General features: G+C 39.1%; 1 protein-coding gene across 6 annotated transcripts in view; it reads right to left on the bottom strand.

Moving 5' to 3' along the window:
• Positions 1-18,021, bottom strand: part of LOC103467236 (band 4.1-like protein 1) — a 44,656-nt gene extending 26,635 nt beyond the window's left edge. For 3 of the 6 annotated variants that reach the window (XM_017305717.1, XM_017305716.1, XM_017305715.1), the window contains exons 1-3: positions 17,761-18,019; positions 3,292-3,380; positions 1,697-1,846 (exon numbers count right to left, since the gene is read on the bottom strand). In XM_017305717.1, the coding sequence (XP_017161206.1) occupies positions 1,697-1,846; positions 3,292-3,363 (222 nt within the window). In that variant the 5' untranslated portion in view covers positions 3,364-3,380; positions 17,761-18,019. Of the gene's footprint in view, positions 1-1,696; positions 1,847-3,291; positions 3,381-17,760 lie in introns of all 6 variants that reach the window. The other 3 variants (XM_008413441.2, XM_017305718.1, XM_008413442.2) reach the window with 2 other exon arrangements.
• Positions 18,022-18,993: the final 972 nt, after the last annotated feature.

Consider the following 18,993-nt stretch of genomic DNA (forward strand, 5'->3'; position numbering starts at 1 on the left):
ATAGAATGTCAGGATAGAATGTTGACATTAAGTTGATCTTAAACTTTAGATCAACTTAATGTCTTGATCAGGGGTTTGCAACCTGCAGCTCCAGAGACACAGGTGGCTCTTTGAACCTTCCACAATGGCTTCTAATAATTTAGCTAAAACAGTGTCAACGTTTTTTTTAATTAGAGATATAAAAAAAGCACAATCCACTGAATTTCTACTACAGAATGACAAGTACAAGCCTTTTACCATGACGAGCATGCTTAATGCTACTGATACTCAAACTGGAACCGTGTTTTCGTCAGATCATACTAAGGTCGAGCTTTAAGTGTGGTTGAGCAAAACAAAGAAATCGTGATTTTAGTCGAGTGAACAGGCTCGTCTCACTGTGTTCGGCTCCTATCAGGGTCGCCTACGGTTCCTGGGAACGTGTTGGGCTGCTGTGGGCTGAGAGGCCCAAGCTGGGTTTGGGTTGGTCACCTTGGTCATTATGAGTTCCAGCTGGGAACAGGGTCTTGGGTTCCCGGCTCTGCCTGGGAGAGGGAGATGGTTAGGTGGTTAGGTCAGGCGTTTCAGCTCCCAGCCTGTGGTTCTTTAGCCAGGGAGCCAGTACTCCTGTGCTTCTCTGACAATCTACCTCTGTGTGGGGCATATTTCTGCCCTGAGGAGGTGCTTACTTCTGACTGCCTGGAGCGGCTGCAGCGGTCTGGGACCTTGTCCACCTGTTCTCTGCTGCTCTCAGGTGCCGAGTGCTGCAGGCTTTCTACTGTTCTAACCACCAACAACTGTGTAGCTTCAGGGGTTAGGCTCACTCACATACACACACTCAACCCAAAGATGGTTACTTCTACACAGATGGTCACACATACACACACCCAGGCACTGACGCACAAATAATCAAAATTGCTGAAGGTCATACAAACACATGTTAGTATTACAGTAAAGTGGTTGTCTACTTCGATGCTAGATGCAGTCTTGATTTAATAAAGGCAATTACGATTCTGTCTAGAGATATCCCTTTTGTAGCACAAGATTGCTCCAGCACTATATAAAATGCCAAGAGAGGACGCAAGAAAAAAAAAAAAAAAGATGAGCACGCACACACACACACAGACATTATATGCCAAATTCAGAAACGGTCTTTCAGATGTTGCAATACAACATCTGAAAGACTGTAATTATTTCATATAATTTAGGGTTTATAAGTGAAAGTTGGGAAGATACATCAGCCCAGATTTTTCTCATCTGTGAGTCGTTTTTAAATCTGTTTCTTTTCTCCAAGAGAAACGCTTTGAACAGTTGGAAGAGCTTTTTTATCCAGGCTTATCTTTTATCTGTAAGACAACCTGCCGGTTAGCTTAACTGTGTTCAAGTTACTGTGGCTGTGTGTCTCGATAAGAAGTGAACCAACCTGTGTGACACAGAAAATCTTCAAGTATCTCACAAAGGTTTAAGTTCTGCTGCAATACAACAAAGGTCGGTGACCTTAGATTTCAATCTGATATAACAGCCTGAGTCTTAACATAAGTGTTTCATTTAAGATTCCTGATCCAAGTAAGTGGATTATGTCAGAAAATACCCTAACCCTAGCCCGACCCTTTGTAGAAGTTATTTTAAAAAAAACAAAATATATATATATATATATGATTTTTTTTCAATTACATATTTTAAGATCAATGTCATGACTAAATTGCGTAGGCAACCATACCTCAACTGCAGTGTCATACTCCAAGCCGTCAAGGAGAGTTACTTTGACAGGGACGGTCTTGAGCCGTTTGGTCGTTTTCTGGGGCGACCTGGAGGCTTTGCTGGGGGTTTTCTCTGAGCTGTCATCCAGTTCGCCCTGGTCCTCAGGAACCTGGGAGAGAGAAAACACACCGGAGAAAAAGAACAGGGATCCAACACTATTCATCTAAATACAGTAACCTGCAAAATTATTTGTACACCTTGAACTAGTGAACATTTTGATGCATCACAACCATAAACTGTATTTTATGTGACAGATCCACATGTAACCCGTAATTAGTCAATTAGTCAGACTTTTATTTTTGCGGGCCCACTTCCCGTCTTGCCCCAAACTCTTCAACTTATTTAAAGCCCCACCTCCAGCGCAGTTTGAACACCACGTGTTTCACTGTGATTGTGACTGGCTGTTGGCGTCTTGGTGATCATCTCCCCTTGGCAAATTCACCCAAATCTCTGAAACAACTGATTTGAACTATTGGTGAGTTTGCTTGTTTGATAGCAGTATTGTTCAGCATGAAAATTTTGCTCGATTGCTCATTGGAGCTTTGTTTTATTAGAACTGTTGGCGGTTGTTACCTGGGCCGTCACCGGAATTCACAGCTGATCGCAGTCTAGCACTCTCTGCTCAAAGGTAATCGTTAGTTTTGTGCAAGATTTCTTTTCCAATTTCATTACTTTTGTAATGAAATTGATTGAAAATAGGATGTAGCTACATTTACATTGATATTGCGCATTATATTTAATTTATTTATTTTCTTTTTCCTCACACTGCTTGAGTATTTTGAGTTGATTTATTATCTCTTGATTGATATTTTGAAAGTGAACTTTGATTTCAACTTTAACCTTAAATGGATTAGTTTGAAATATGATTGATATTCTTTTTGTTTGTTTAAATTATGGTTAATTTAACCTGGCTGAAATGTTTAGTTTAATTATTGCATCTGAATTTGATATTTATTGCATTTGTGTGTTTGCACATACTTATTGTTGATAAAACGCCTAGTGTTTTTTTTTGGCCTTTTAGGTCGGGTTTTTTTTGATGGATCAGATTCTCAGATCTGATCCATCAATCTCAGTATTCAACTATACTGAGATTAATTTACTTAAAGTTAGACACCTTTTTTTTCTAAATACAGCCACTCAAGGTGATTGGTTTCACCTACATTTATTTATCGGCTGAATAGTGTTGAAAACAATTGCATTGTATCCTTCAAATTGTGTGTTTGTTTTTTTAACTTTACACTCATGCACTACATTGGTCTTTCGCATGAAATCCAAATAAAACACATCAGAGTTTGTGAAGTTAATGTGCAAAAACTTCATGGTGAAATAAAATTTAGATTTTCAGGAAGTGTTAAGTGTTTCTCCCAGCAAACAATTTGGTCTTAAACATAAAAGATGAATAGCAAACGCATGGAAAGGTCAGCCACTGCTTTAAGATGTTAGTTATTGGCACTGACAGAAAGGGCGAGCTGTCTTGCATATCAACTAGAAAGCTGGAAGGGCCCTAAGTGATTGAGACGACTACAGCTGCTGTGAGTTAGACAATGCGCCCACCTGATTGGTCCTCCTGGCGTCACCCTCCATTGCCGTCTTCATTTCCCCTGCCAAAATCGCCTCTGTTGTCATAGAAATGGATTACAGCCCTGCAAACGCACAAAAAAAAAGTAAACATCAACTCTTTTCCAGCATACCCAAAATCAGTACGAAGCTTTTAGTGCTGTGAAAAGTCAAATCGTCCGACGAGCTCAATTAGACTGGAGGCCCGTGAGCCAAATGCTTTCACATCAACAGACAGCTCACCGAGTCTCGACTTCCACTGACATTTGGTGGCGGAATGACTCGCAGCAGAGATTATACCTGTAGCGACAACTCGTTCAATTTTCTCTACAGCCGACAGCTACTACAGGAGAGCCTTTAATTATCCCGTGCCGCCATCCGGTATTGGTCGTCTAATATATCTGTGGTCGTTGCATTGTGCGCCTAGCTAAAGTGTATAGCTCAGTCGGGCCTGGCTTGCAGCCTCCCACAGGAGCACTCGGCTTGAAGAGCACTGGCTTCAGGACGCTCTTTTCTCACGCTAGTAAAGGAGATAGCATAAATTACATCAGCCCGAGCCCTGCAGCAGCACACTGAGATAGAGAATGAAAGGAAGACACCGGGAACGTGTCTAAGGATGAGACAAGAGAATAGAGAGAAGAGTTTAAGTCGAAGAAGACGAGAGTTTAAGAAGCATAAGGATGTTACAACACGCCGGTGAGGAGGAGACAGAGGAAGCTTATCGCTTGAAGGTGACCAGACTCTTGCACAGCAGCATTTCTCCAGGTTACACGTAGGAAAATGGCTGATATCCAGAATCGCTTTTATAGGCCACAGGAATGAATTATGCAAGATAAACGGCCAGAACAAATTTAGCATTACATACAACAAAAGGTGAAGAAAGGGTCACGGGCTTTAGAGAGGTTTTAAATACTGCTGTGTGAAGGTATTTTTCACCTCAGAGATTCCCCTTATACTTAAATGCTTCAGGTTGTCAAATTTTAACGACAGAGATAACCTAAGTTGATACAACCCACAGTTATCAAATGAGGATTTTATTAATAAAGGAAAAAAAATCATCCAAATTACACTGGCTATATGAAAAAACACAAGAACCAAAAAAAAAAAAAACACTTTCAATGTCCCCAAGATGTTAAAAAATGCATTCTGTGGACTGAAAACCTTGGTAGAATTGAAATAACTTATTTTCTCTACTACAAAATTGTAAGGGATAGTGTCCCATCATCAGTGATCTCAAACATACTTTGAGTATGCACCAGGAACATGGCCGAAAGCACAACAGAAAAATCACCTCCAAATGGTTAAAAAAAGGCAAATTGTGGTTTTGACATGGTCTGTTCAAAATCCAGACTGAAATCTAGTTGACTACACAGCATAATTTTTAGCAACTTATTGCTAAAAATGTTAATTTAAACAAATCAATTATTAAAGGAAAAAAATGGGTCAAAAGTTCTCCACAAAAATATAAAAGGCTCATTGCCAGTTCTAGCAAAACACGCCAAGGCAGAGGAAGGAGGAAACAACCAGCTATTAGCAATAGGGTGCTACTACTTGTTCACATAGGAACAGGATTGTTTTGGCATCTTTTTCTCTTCATAAATCCTAGCAGTGGTTTTTGCTAGCAGATATTCTTCCAAGTTAAATTGAATATATCTCAACATTCTGATGTGTTTTGGAATGTTTTGTTTATTACAAACACCTGGTAATGATCAAACTTTAGTGCCCCATTATTCCTACAGTACATGTTTGTTCTGGTAAGCTCAAGTTCTCTCATCATTACTTATACATTTATTAAAGGCATGAAAAGGAACCATGACTAATTGCACTTATAGGCCTTAATCTTCTTAAATGACCCTTTCCTGCTAAAACATTTTGTTAAGCAACATACATTTTCTGCATCAGTGCGCATCATTAGTTTACAGTCAACGATGATGTAAAGTGGCCACCCACTAGCTGTCATTTCCATAATGTTCCAACTTTTCTACTCCAGCCAGTAGGAAAGATATCAATTAGGAGTCATGCAGTGCTTCTTTTAGCTGGTGTTCCCAGTGTGACTGCGACACAATAAGTAAAGCTTGGCTTCACACCTGGTCCACATGACAGAATTTTCAAACAAAACTCGCACAACTACATTATTTTTTAATCAAGCTTGACAAATGTGTCAGCGGGTTTTGTTTCATGCGTCTTCAGAGCTCTGGGTAAGTTTACAGCTTTTGTTGACACATACTGCCATTGTGTGTACAGGCATGTCTCAGAGAATTAAAAATGTTGGAAAATAATTTTTATTTTTGTCACTAAATGCAGAATGTGAAACTCAAACTTTATATATCCTGTACACGTTGAGTTAAAGATTTCAAGCTTTTATATTTTATAATTTTTAGAATTATGGCAAACGGATAGTAAAAATCCAAAATTCAGTCACAAAATTAGAATATTACATCAGACCAATTTTTAAAAATCATTTTTGTGTGTGTAAATATTATGCATTATGCCTACACAATCATGGGGAGAACTGCTGACTTGACAGATAAAGAAGACAGTCATGTACAATGAGGATCAGACTCTCAAGGTAAAATAAGTAGATTGTTCACAGTGTGCTGTACTCAGTCATATCCACAAAAATGATGTAAATTATGTACGAAAGTTTACACAAAGTTTGTTTGAATGAAAAGCTGAACTTAAATTTTAGGTGAGGTTCAAATCAAAAGTATGGGGTGGTTGAAAAAAAACAACAACTTTCAGAGAAGAGTCAAAGGGGGTAAATACTTTGATTTTTATAATGGCCAATAAGTGTTTGTCAACAAGAACACAGCATGGTATTTTTTTTTTCTTAAAGAGGATGCCCCAATTAAAACAGTTTTTCATTAACCTGTTTTTTTTGTTTGTTTTGTGCGTTTGTAGTTTACAAGGCTGTAGCAAAGCGTGTCTTTACTTTAATGATGAATCAGTTTTTAGTTTGCTACATCAAAGCTGAGTGCAGTCTGGCTCCTGAAAGGCAGCAGATGCCACTCTTTTCAGATTTCATTCGCAACTTTAAAGAGGCCATTTGATTCATTTATTTTTGGAATAACATAATTAGCTGCAAATCACTATAATTCTTACAGATGAAAGCCAGTTTCACGCAGAGATTTAGAACATTTCTGATGCTGATTACAGAGCCCCATTTTTTTTTTTGAAGACTGATATCTTTAGGAAATGGGGGAGCAACAAGCCAACATTAAGACCAAACACTGAGAAACTGCCATGTTTTCTTGTGTGAAGCTCTCAGTCAGTTGTCAACAGTCTGTGAACATACATTTTCCAAGTCTTCCAAATGATTCTCAATTGGATCCGAGTCTGGACTTTGACTGGTTCATTCTAACTTGACCTAAACCCTCCCATTGTTGCTCTGACTCAATGATTAGAGGAAGCTCCGAGGCAGTGAGTGTAAATTTCAAGTCCATTGTTTAATCGCGACACTTATCTTCTATCTCAAATCTGATCTCTTTACGACGTAAGCCGTATAGATATTTTCACTGTAAGACAAGCTTTCATTGTCAACCTCAATGGAGCAGCTGCCAGAACAATGCGCCTGTGAATCACAACGAGACTCGAGTAAAACCCTGATGACTTCAGAGCTCTCGTTTCACACGTGTCGCGACTGCAAAGTTAATTAATTATTTTATTTTGGGACCCCTTTATGAGTCAGTCACTCCAGGTCAGTTCTGGTCTCTGCGCAATTAATCATCTGTGTGAGAGTTAATGGAGTCTGAGATGTGTGAGGTGCTGAAACTCAAAACTCTGGCAACAATCAGGCTCCCATTAAAAAGGTCTTCTACCGCTAAATAAGCTGTGTTTTAATTTTTGATGACAGTTCTAAATCAAAGACAGAGCATGAAGGGATATCTGTCAGGAGTTAAAAAGACTTGGAAAAAAAACAAAACAACAACAACCCACCAAACTACCATAGGAAAGATTTAAATATGAATAAATTGAGCAGTAAGAGCAGGACCTAACCCTAGTTTACAAAAAGGTTAATGACAGCAGTGCCTTGGCCAGTCAGAGCTCCTAACATTACAGTTTGAAACATGGAGGCATGACAGATACAGCAATGAGCGGACATTGAACGCAACGCCTCAGAGCTTTTGTGGCTCCTGTTTGTTTTATTAGGCTTTTGAGAAAATTAAGAAATTCTCCTCTGATAGACACTATGGTAGCTAGGCTAGCCTAGCTAGCTAAACTAAAATTTTCAAATAGGATGCTAACAAAGCTAGCGTAAATGATCAGAGCACTCCAACTACAGTTTTAGTTTTTTTATGTTTTCTGTGAAGCTGATATTTAACCATCATTCAACACACCAGTTAATAGTCTTTGCCACTTTATTAGGTACAAATCATCTAATCACGTGGTAGCAACTCAATAAATTTAGGCTAGTAGGTGCAGTAAAGACTACACAACCATCAGAATAGGGCAGATAAATAGATCAAATAATCAGTGATTACAATCAAAGTATGTGCAATGCACAACGTGTCCAGCCTGGAATCAGATGAGCTTGGTTTTCATATTTTGCTCTGAATGCTGGCGTTTTGAAAAAATGTCTAACATATCTCAAAGCATTATAATTTCACTCCACAGAATAAATATGCTCACATTAAATGTTTTTTCCCCATTATATTACGAAACTGCAAAAAAAAAAAAAAAGACTGATTTATATTGAGCCAGTTAACATCTTTATCACAGACGTCAACAAATCAAAAGGGTGCTCTCTCTTGTATAATTCAAGCAAAATATCTACACAATCTGTAGCTCCTGGCCAAGTTTAGGGTAAATATGTGCTTATATGCAAGGATATACATCCCATAAGTCACTCTGGATGGGAGCAAGCATGAGTCACTTCCCCCTCCTCCTGTGTAGACTCTCTGTATAGGAGTGTACAGATGGTCCCACGCTGTTGTATACTTTTACAGCTTTTTCCCCCACATCGGTAGAGTATCTTTTACAGTCAAGGCGATAGTCTCCTCACATCAAATATTTCTGCTTTCTGTTTTGGCCTGTGATTTAGCCCCATGCAACCAGGGCTAACTGTTGCACAAGGCTACATTTAGCCCTATGCCTATCAATATTGGATTCGTTTTTTGATCAGTCACATTTATTTTCATTTTTTCTTTTTGACAAGCCAAGATAAAAAAAAAAATCCCTTAGACATACAAGTCATTCTCAGTTGCACACATGAATTCAACTATGTTTCACCATCACAGATGCATCTCATGCAGCCTTCAGTACAGTGCTGAGAAAAAGTATTGACACCTTCCTAGATTAAACCTGTTTGGTTTAGTTCTGAATACTTTCTCAACTAGAGTCAAGTTTGTTTATTTAGCTTTTGCCTCACAATAAACAAAGTCATTATTTAAAAACAGGTTTTTACTCCGGCCATCTTGGTCCGATATTAAAATTAGTTTGATCTGAAACATTTAGGAACGACAAAAAAGCAAATACAGGTAGCACAACATCTTCAAAAATGGCTTCGCTTGTAAATTTACCCATTAATCATTTTCTGTAACAGCTGCCGTCTATAACCATCTGTAAAGTCTGTTAACCGCTCACTCAAAAAAAAAAAAAAAAAAAAAAAGGCTTCCAACTGCAGGAGTCAACGAACATAAAGAAACAGACTGCGCCCAATATGGTGCAACAAAACCGTCATCGTCTCTTTGTCTGCAACAGGCCAGGTTAGACATACTGCCAGATAGTAAAACACATGATGGCTGATCATCTGGGGCAAAATAATGTCAATGATGCATCATTTACTACAGGCTTGCCTGAGCACATTTGTCTTCATGTCATTTCTCAAACAAAGACTCTGTCAGTTTAGAGGCCCCCCAAAAATTGATGTGTCTACAGGCAGCCGTCACTTGCCCACAGGCCCATCCTTCATCAGTGAAATGGTGGGAGAAATTTGTCAAATGCAGCATTTCAAAAAATATGTCACAGCAGAGCACGAGTACCACAAGTATATAACAGCTTGTAGATATTTCTCACCTCTCTAACGCAGAGCGCTGTCAGGAAACAGTGCATGCGTCGCCAGAGTAAAGTGTTTGTCTACTTGCACAGCGGATCGGCGAAGGAAAATAAGACTGTTGTGCACGTGTGAGAGCCAAACTGCGAGAAGCAGCAGTCTGCAGAGGCAAGCCGACAGCCTATTCCACTGTCATCGCAGAACAACCGTTTGAAAAATATTTCGACTCCCAAATTGTTCTGCAAACTTTTTTTTGTTCAACTCTGCTGTTTTTTAAACAATGTAGGATCAAAAACAATAAGCCACCAGAGATCCTAAAATATCCCATATGCCTTTTATTAAATTTAGATCTCTCATCTGCATATCCAACCAACAGGATGCAGCTGACTGATTCAGATTACCGCATTTAGATCAAAGATCCTGTCTGAATAAGTAAGGATGAGTATTTGCTATAAAAAAAAACACATCAGAAGAGTTTTTTTTATAGCAAATACTCATCTATCTCTATCTATTTCTTATGATATAGAGATATATCATAGATACAGTATCAGCTAAATTACTACCACAAGATAAGTCGCCTTTTGTATGAACTAATTGCTGAAAATTTCTCCCCATGTGATCTCTGACTTTCCCGTCTCTGTTTTATAATCAGCTTCTCTTGCTTATGGCCTAGGCATCCAGTTCATCAATCCTGGGGAGCAGAGGACAGCTCAGTGAACCCAGATGAACTCTGGTGGGGATCGGTGGGGTAATATGACTGTAGAGATGTCCTTGTTCAAGATAAACCAAATGCAAACATTCATTAAACCTGTGGCCCTCAGCGGTTTTTGAAGGGGACCGAGTAGTACAACTCTTAAGTCGGCCGCAAATTATCGCAAACAAGATAAATTATGTGACATGGAAATCAATGAGGCTGCAAGTTCAACCTTCCAGGGAAAGTTCCAGGTAGCCAGGCTGATTTTAGTCAGACTAGCTACCTGCAAAATGCTGAATGCAAAAAGTATCTGCATTCAGCATTGGTCATTATATTTCAGCATTTTGAATACTTTCTAGTCCCTTTATAATCGTAATGGAGAAGACAGTTTGAGTGATGACTGGACTTAGCATTATCTGCTTCATTACCACCTGGAGCAAAAGAAGGTGGGGGAATTGTGCACATTAAAAGCGCCAGAGCAGGAAGTTTGAGGTGGGTCACTGCAAAGTTGAGCTAATCTGATTAAAACAAATCAGCCAGTGAAATCCCTTAAAAAATGAGCTGTCAAAACGCATGATTTGATTTATGAGATTAATATCCAAAATGTTAATGAGCTCATAAGTGAAAGAGCAAACATCATCGGCACTGTCCCACAAAGCAATTGTTGCATCCATTTAGTAAAATAAATTGTGCTGGGACATGTAACAAGATCGGAGAAACGTGGACTCGCAAAATGGATAAGACGAGAAATGTCGTGCAACTGCTAATGGTCTCCACAAACTTGTACTCTCACTGCTAAGACCTCATCGGCACACGCAAATCTATGGTTACACTATTCATGGGTCACCTCGTTTCACTCATTTTTTGCCACAACGTCACAGTGGGCGCTAGCTGGCTGTTTATTAAGAAGAAAAGAAGAAAACAAAACTGAACTGAAAAAGAAAAGGCGATCATCCATCCATCCATCCATTTTCTTGCACCCTTGTCCTGCTGGTTTTTCTTTGTCCTCAAATTTCCACAAGTACTAAATCAGACACACCTTTTCACTGCAAACTACAAGCATCTCTGGCTGAGCTGCAGGTTTGTGACGTACAAACAGCAAATTCTTAGCCAACAAAAGCATTAATGAAAAAGATAAAGTTGGAAGCTGCCGTTAACGCCTTGCAATGTTGTACAACATTTTAGAGAATCAAAGTTTACTGTGCACAAAGTTGCCATGACAGTCAGTAATTTGTATACTCTAAAGTAAGTAACGGGAGACAACAATAGCCATTTGCTGAAATAACTCAAGTCTGCATTCATCAATTACAATTGCATAAATTACAAGAGAATATTTGTGAGTCCCCACAAAGAAAGTGTAAGTCAAGTCCTAAGTCTGTTGCTTTAAGTTACCACAATTTATTTGATCAAAACACAATACTTTTATATAAAGCCAATTTTAAACAAGAGAGTTACTAACTCACCATTTATTCCAATTTTGAACATTACTATTCACAAAATATTAAATATTGAGTGTGTTTAAATAAAACGAATTAATCACAACCATACATGCAGGAGGTTATATTTATGAAAACAGGAGGCTTCTTGGTGGTCCACCTACTGACGAAAAATTGGCCCCAAAATATCGCAGCATTTTACATTTCAAGCCGTCATCAAATCTCACCTAGTGGTTAAAAAAGGCAATAAAAATCTTACCAAGCAATTTTACAGTGGACAAGATGATAATGTGAGGGTGCAGACATTAAGTGCTACATTAGAGTCATTACCAACCGATAGAACAAGTCAGCAATTTGTGATTGATGGAAATCATTAAAAATGTATAATATTCACGAGCATCCTTTAATTGAGGACAAAAGGGGCGTTTCCTGCATGCTCGCAGTAAAACAGTTCTTTCTTACACTTCAGTGTTTTAGCAACCTTCACTTTCAAAGTAAAATGCAAAGAAAAGCTTCACTCTAAACCAGTGACAGGAAAATGACAGGCGCCATGCTGTGCTGGCAGCTAACCCCCCCCTGAAGCCCCCTCAACCACCACCACCACCACCCGCCCTCCTTTTCTGACCAAAGTCGGGAGTGACGCCACCAACAATACTTAACACAAAGACATCAGACGAGCCCGTTTAATATGCAGTTGCCATGGGAACTCCAGCCTAACATCGTCTGTCAAGCATATCAAAATAAGATAAAGAAAATAACAAGAGAGAAAGAGAGAAGAGCCTGTGGGGATTTATTTGGCTGGCTGACACATACACATGTGTGAAAGAGGGAGAAAGAGGTGAACCATCACATGGCACCGTGCTGAAGGATGTGACAGTTCATGCAGAGATAGGCGCACAGATGTGACAAGGTGGAGACAGTGGTGGTGGTGGTAGGAGGATGACCAAAAGATATTAGAAAAAGATTGCAACTTTGAAAAGATAAGACATTTTGAAACAATTGAATTAATTGTCTGACAGCGTGGAGATGAAAATAGATACTGTATGAGGATTAGTTAGAATTTTTAAAAAATGGCTACAAACCAATTAAAACAAAAGGATACAGCGGTATCGTTTGTGTATAATTAGCCGTTTTATTTACAGCGTCATCGAAACTAACAACTTAGGTTGAGGCAGACAACCATTCCTTCAGTCTCACAGCAGAAAGCAAACGTAGCCAGACTCCATTAGATGTTGAACAACAAATAGGTTGATAAACGTGTCTGCCTACCTGTTTTCTTTTTCCAAGGCAAGATAAATGAAAATGAATTCGAGCCTTGAGGTTTGAAACTTGTTTACACAGTATCTCGGCCTCAAAATAGTTTCATTTATAAAATAATTTGCAATGTCAAATGACATGAACAATAAACCCATTTAAACTAAATTCACTACACATGAAGCGTCTGTCACTTATAATGGTCATGCCATTATTTTAGGACTATTTCCCCTGATTCCAGTTAGGATTACCAAAATTATTTCAGCTTTATAAAACCAGATGATGGAAGAAAGAATGTTTGAGTTTTTTCGTTATTACCTTAATTTGCATAAACTGACATTACTATGCCTGTAAACATTTTTGAAAAAGTTTAAATAATGTTCCTTTATTGGATTCTAATAGATTAATTCACAGCATGTTAGGCAATTTGAGATTTTGAATTTGAAATCCAACAGCTCAGGAAGCACACCAAAATGAAATAATCAGTTGAGATGTTAAAGTTGGGATGCAAACAGGTTGTCCAACTAGAGCACGAGTATATAGCTACCAAAAGTTGCTTCAGCACAAGAAAGTAAATCTTGTGGAGCGGTCGACACAAAGCTCCCATCCTGGATAGAGTATAAATGGAGTGTGACCAAAGCAACCTGCAAACCTGACCTGTTGCGCCAGTTTCGTCTGGGGAAATGGGACAAAGTTCCAGCAAACTATTGTAAGAAGCTAGGCTTGAGGGAGAATATAAAAAAATAATAATTAAATGGAATCACACAGTTTAAAAGGAAATTCTACCAATTACTTAAACTAATGTTTTGATGGATGTTAAAAATTAACCACAAAAATACCTTCTCTCAAATGTAGAAAACAGAAAAATGTTTGGTAATCCTGACCGACCTAAAACAAGAAGCGCCACAAAGTCAGGTAACGAGGAGAAAAACTTTTGATTTCAACTCCAGCTGCATTTTGTAACAGTAAACTAGATTACTAAAAAATTGCTTCAAATATTCGGCTGTTAAGACATGAAATTTGAAAAATTTGGCATGCGTTTGTGTACTCAGTCCTTGCTTTGGTCAGATGAGAGCAAAACTGAACTACTAGATATTCATGTATGTGAAAATGGAACAAAATGACGTGATCTGTATCTAGTGGCAGATATCTGCTTTTCTTGTACAATACAATACACAATTTAAAAATTAATAAGTGTTATTTGATGGTGAACTTGAAGAGGTAATTCAATTATTTGACTCAGCAGTGGTCGATTCTTTAAAATAAGATAATCATCGAGCTTCAAAAGACTTGGGAGGTGCCTTCGAACCGCAAAAAGGAAATAATCCCATTATATAAAAAAGTTCTCTCCACAACAACTAGATAAGTTAAAGGCATTCTTACTGTAAGTGTTTTTTTGTCGTTTTTTTTTTTAAATAAAGGAAACATGAGATTTTGTTTGAAGATGTCTAAACTTTCCCAGATGTGAAACAAGATTCTTTGAGGAGATAAAGCCATTTCCGGCTTGTATCAGAGCAGTTAGGACAGAAGAGGATGGAAAGGAAAAAGGCTCTACAGAATCCATCAGCTAAGGTTCACCTTATCTGTAACAGGGAGCAGTGGGATGCAGCGGGCATGCTGCCAGTGGAACTGGGTCATTGGTGTTTATTGATAATGTGACTGCCGATGGAAGTGGAATCATACTTTCTGAAGTATATGAGCGGTAAGAAGGCATCTGAGTCTGAACGGACGCAGATCAACATGCAAAGATTACCTGAGTAATCTACCGTAAACCTAGTTCCAATTTTTTTTTTTTTTTTCCCCCCACTTAATTTCGTCACAACTGTCAGCAGAATTTTCCACAAATAGGAGCTTAATAAAGACTTTTTTTTTTCATCTTAAAGAATTTTAAAGACGGATAGTTTCGCTTTGCGGGACCTGAAAATAAAACCTCTAATCTTACAAAATCAACTTTGCTTTTCTCTAAAAATGTAAATCCAACAACACCAACTTTAGAAACACAGCATGTATGCAACACAGTCAACTCCTATCCTGAAAGCCATTACTTTTACTTGCATTCACTATGATGGGTATCAGCAATGACCTTGATATTCTTCAGGAAAGTTTTTAAAAATCCATTACTGCAGGTGTTAAAAACCGAGTGTCTCATCTTTGCGATAGCATGTGATTGGCCATGTAAATATCCCCATGTCAACCCCATGCTGCCATTCATAACTTGGGCATGGTAATTTGTGCATCTTTTGCAGTCACAATGCACAACTGACAGTTTATTACATGCTGTTATCTTTGATATGCCTTTGAAAGCTCCTCTGACTTGAAAGTAATTTGAGTTTATCCAGTGGAGAGCTCCAGATAGGCTCTCTGCTTCAACGAGGTATTACAAATCAATCATAAAATGCCTCCACAAAGGCCTTGAGGGGGGAACTGTATTAAAGTTGCCTTACCTTAAACAAGCATGCTCGCTGAATTATTATGCAAAACAAAGCCGCCTTCTGCGAATATATTGGCTGGAATGTAGATCGCACCCTATCCCTGCCTGGAAAATTGAAGAGCATCACTGCCCGCGTACATCTACTATACAACTATCAGACTAAGTTTGACTAAGTAGTTAAAAGAATGCATGCCACTAAAAGACAGAGCTTTTTCGTTGAAACTGGCACAGGGTTTCGAGAAAGGAGCACCACTCCGTCTGCACCTTTGTAACGAACATCGGGGAGGTTAAAAGTGGAGCAGGTGAAAGGAAAGACGAGATGGGAGGATGCACAGAGAGTTCAGAGGCATAGATGGACAGATGGGTGGATTTCAGATCTAATTTGCCCCCCCCCACCCCTCCACCCGCCGCCTCCTCCTTTTTTCTGACTGCCTCAACAAACTCGGGAGTCTGGGAGATTGTGTGGCCTGTGGTGAGGCTGCAAAGGAGCCAGATACTCGAGGGCTCGCAGTCTGTTTGACTTAGAGGAGAATGAACAAAAGGGGGCATTAGTGATGAGAACCGACAAGTCCACTTGTTTGTGCAGCAAATGTGGAAACACAAACTGCTGGATGCCCAAACCAAACGTCCTCTGCTACTGCAGGTTATTTAATGAGACATGCTTTGCTGCCGTACCTTTCTAAAAATGCAGCTTAAAGCATTATCTGTTAAGCTGATGACAAATATTCACATTCCACAATAAAACTGATCTGATAATGCAATGCTTTGTACATGAGAGAGATATTTAATGATTGGTTATATTACCATCTCAATCTGTGTCTGCCATTTAGGAGACTAGTACCGTCTCCTAAAAACAGATTTTGATTCGCTATTCCAGCCTTAAAGAATTTTCAACGTTAAGTGGGAAATATACTCAGCTCATCTTTCTTTGCCATTAAAGTATTAATGAAACTGTATTTTATTCTCCTAAAACGTAGCAGAAAATGAACGCACCTCTTCACCAAAACAAATCAGCTGAGTGAGAACGTTCTCTTGTTGATGTTTGGTCAAGTTTTCCATCGGAAACCAGGAATAACTTTATATTTCAGTTAAAGGTTTAAACATATTTGTTTACTTTGAAGAGGAAAGCAGAATGCTGTGTCAAATGAAAGCATTATATTCTACAGTAACAAACAGGATTTTGTGGCAGCATACTGTTCTAGCCACAAAAAAAATGTGATAATTTATTGAACATTGCTTCGGGAGCACTTTTGTTAAACAAGAACTTTTTGTAATTTTAGGTCAAGGTTATAAAGAAAATGTAGATAATTATCCCAGATCGTTGACTTCGTCGGCCAACGTCTTTTAATACATTGTAAAGTATTAAAGTTTTTAGATCATGTTTTTTTCTTACATCAGAGATGTCCACAACTCATTTTTCCAAACTTTAATTCAAGTCTTAAATTAAGTTTATGAAAAAAATAATAATCAAAGTGTAGATGCCTTCTAATGCACCTAAAAAAATTATTTAATTGCTGTAGATCCATTTTAATCACTACACTTAAGCCTGGAAAACCGGTATTATTACCATAACAACCACCCACTAGTATACTAGGAAACAATATTGATCACTTAACTGATTTGAACTTGTGGGCTAACTTTCAACCCTGGTTAAATAAGATAAGTCAAGTCTGAAATTCTTGGTTCAGCCAGTCTTTCTCTTCAGAAAATCAAGTCCCTTATGTAATTCTCAAACATTTTCTTTTTTTATAAAATGTTGCCAACATGACTACTGAAAAAAAACAAACCCACTTTGATTAGATTAAAGTGGAGCACTCGCTTGCTCAGGCTTAATAAGCAGCTAATTTGTCATCTTCATTGTCTTCTGGTTTTCCCTGAAAAGCGATCTGATAAATTGGATTATGCATGGTCAGCTTCCCTCGGTTCTTTCCCGCTCCAGCACACACGCACCAGCAGTTTCTTTAAAAAAAAAACAAAAAACTAACTCGGCAAGTTTAAGAGGCTATCTAAAAATGACCACCTTTTCAGACGGCAGCAGTTCACACCCTCAGGAGTCCGAGGCGTCCATGCCTGCCCCCTGTGCCACACCCGCGCCAGTACAGCCCCTCTTCAATTAGCCCATTATCCTAAGCATCAGCTGTTAGCCTTTGGCTCTATAAAGGGGTTGGGGAAGAAAAAACAACAACAACCAATTCCTTAAGCATAAAACGTGCTCAGACATAGGTCTGGAGAAATGCAAATCGTTTTCTTTTTTCTTTTTCCCCCCTCCATGCCTTTATAGATTTAGAAAGCGATAAAGGTGCACCTGCTTCCTACTGGGCCCTGATAAGCGTGAAATAAAGGATGCGCTCATTCTGTGCTGCTTATTAAAACCAGCCTGCCGACCATATTGGCCGCGTTAACGCTGCGTGGTAACACCCTCCACATCCGCCCATGGACCTCTAGCCACAAAAGCGATCCATTTGCACGGAATTAAAATAAATAAATAAAAATAACGCCCGTTTCGGCAGCAAAGCTCAGCACCGGCGTGAGATGCGATCCCTCCTCTTCTCCCCCTCCCCACCCCCACCGGTTTCTGCTTCTGCAGAAGTGTCACTTCGCGCTAACCGGTTTAGCGCAGCATGCCCGCACCTTAACGATGCAATTAAAAGCTGCCTACCTGCCCTGTCAGGTTAGGATGTCAAGGTTCTGGTCATTGAGGTTGCAGGACACGGCCGCCACCGCCCCGGAGAGCGCCTTCCTCTCTTTCTCTTTCTGTCTCTCTCTCTCTCTCTATCTGTGTCTGCCTCTCTCTCTCTCTCTGCCGCGGGGAGATGCAGCGCTGCAGGCTGGGACAGCAGACAGGCACAAGCCGGTAGCGATGGCTAACAATCAGGAGGAGAGCTGGAAGGACAGAAGAGGGGCGTTTTCACGTTGGAGGAAAGGGGAACTCCCAACGTCGTGCGTAACATGCCGCGCACATGACACGCAGCGTCCTTAGAACTTCACGGGTTTTTGGGTCAAGCTCTCTGATGGGAGCTTTCACAGCAAAAGACGCTCCGAAAACTCGCATCTTTATTAGCCACCTGCTTGCCTGCTGCATAAATTGCCAAAAAAAAAAAAAACACAAAAAAAAACTATTTTACACACATAAGATAATTAAGATGATGGGTGAAATATTCATTGTGATTAGTTGGCACATTACAAAAGTAAATGTAAAGTGGGTAGAAACAGATTCGGGATTTTCTTACCATCGAGTCAAAGTCTAAAATCTTGTGCAACTAATTAAATAAAGGAAGATATATGAATTTAAAAAAAAAAAGTTTTTAAAACAAATATCTGAAAAAATGTGGCATACATTTTATTTACCTCCCAGTATTGTCCAAACTCTGAGCAGAAAAATATGATGCTGCCAACCCCATGTTTCTCTGAGGAGTCAGAGAAAATGCAAAAAAAAAAAAAAAGTATTCCACACAAATTTGTTAAGTATAGAAATAAATAAAAACCACAGTCCTTTCACTTTACAATTAGGGGATACTTCATATTGGAAAAAAAAAAATCCCATCAAAATATATTGAAGTTTGGAATGTGACAAAATGTGAACTGTAAGTGCAGCACAATGTTGTTTGTTTACATCTACGTGTTATTTAGTGTGCCATGTAATGGAATCCCCCTGATTTTCTGAATACTTCCATATTCATATGCATATGTCAGCCCGTCTTTAACTCGAGAGATCCAGGAAGATTTGTCATGTTGCTGCTTCCATACTGCAAGCTGTGGGCTGAATGGATGAAGGCTGGGAGCATGATGTATTGCTTCGGTGACTCACAGGAACCTTCTGTGCATAAATGCCCTTTCTGGCATTCATGCACAAGTGTTCTGTTGAAATGCAAATATGTATACAGCAACATAA

The sequence above is a fragment of the Poecilia reticulata genome, linkage group LG7, assembly GCF_000633615.1.
Source record: "Poecilia reticulata strain Guanapo linkage group LG7, Guppy_female_1.0+MT, whole genome shotgun sequence".
NCBI lineage: Eukaryota > Metazoa > Chordata > Actinopteri > Cyprinodontiformes > Poeciliidae > Poecilia > Poecilia reticulata.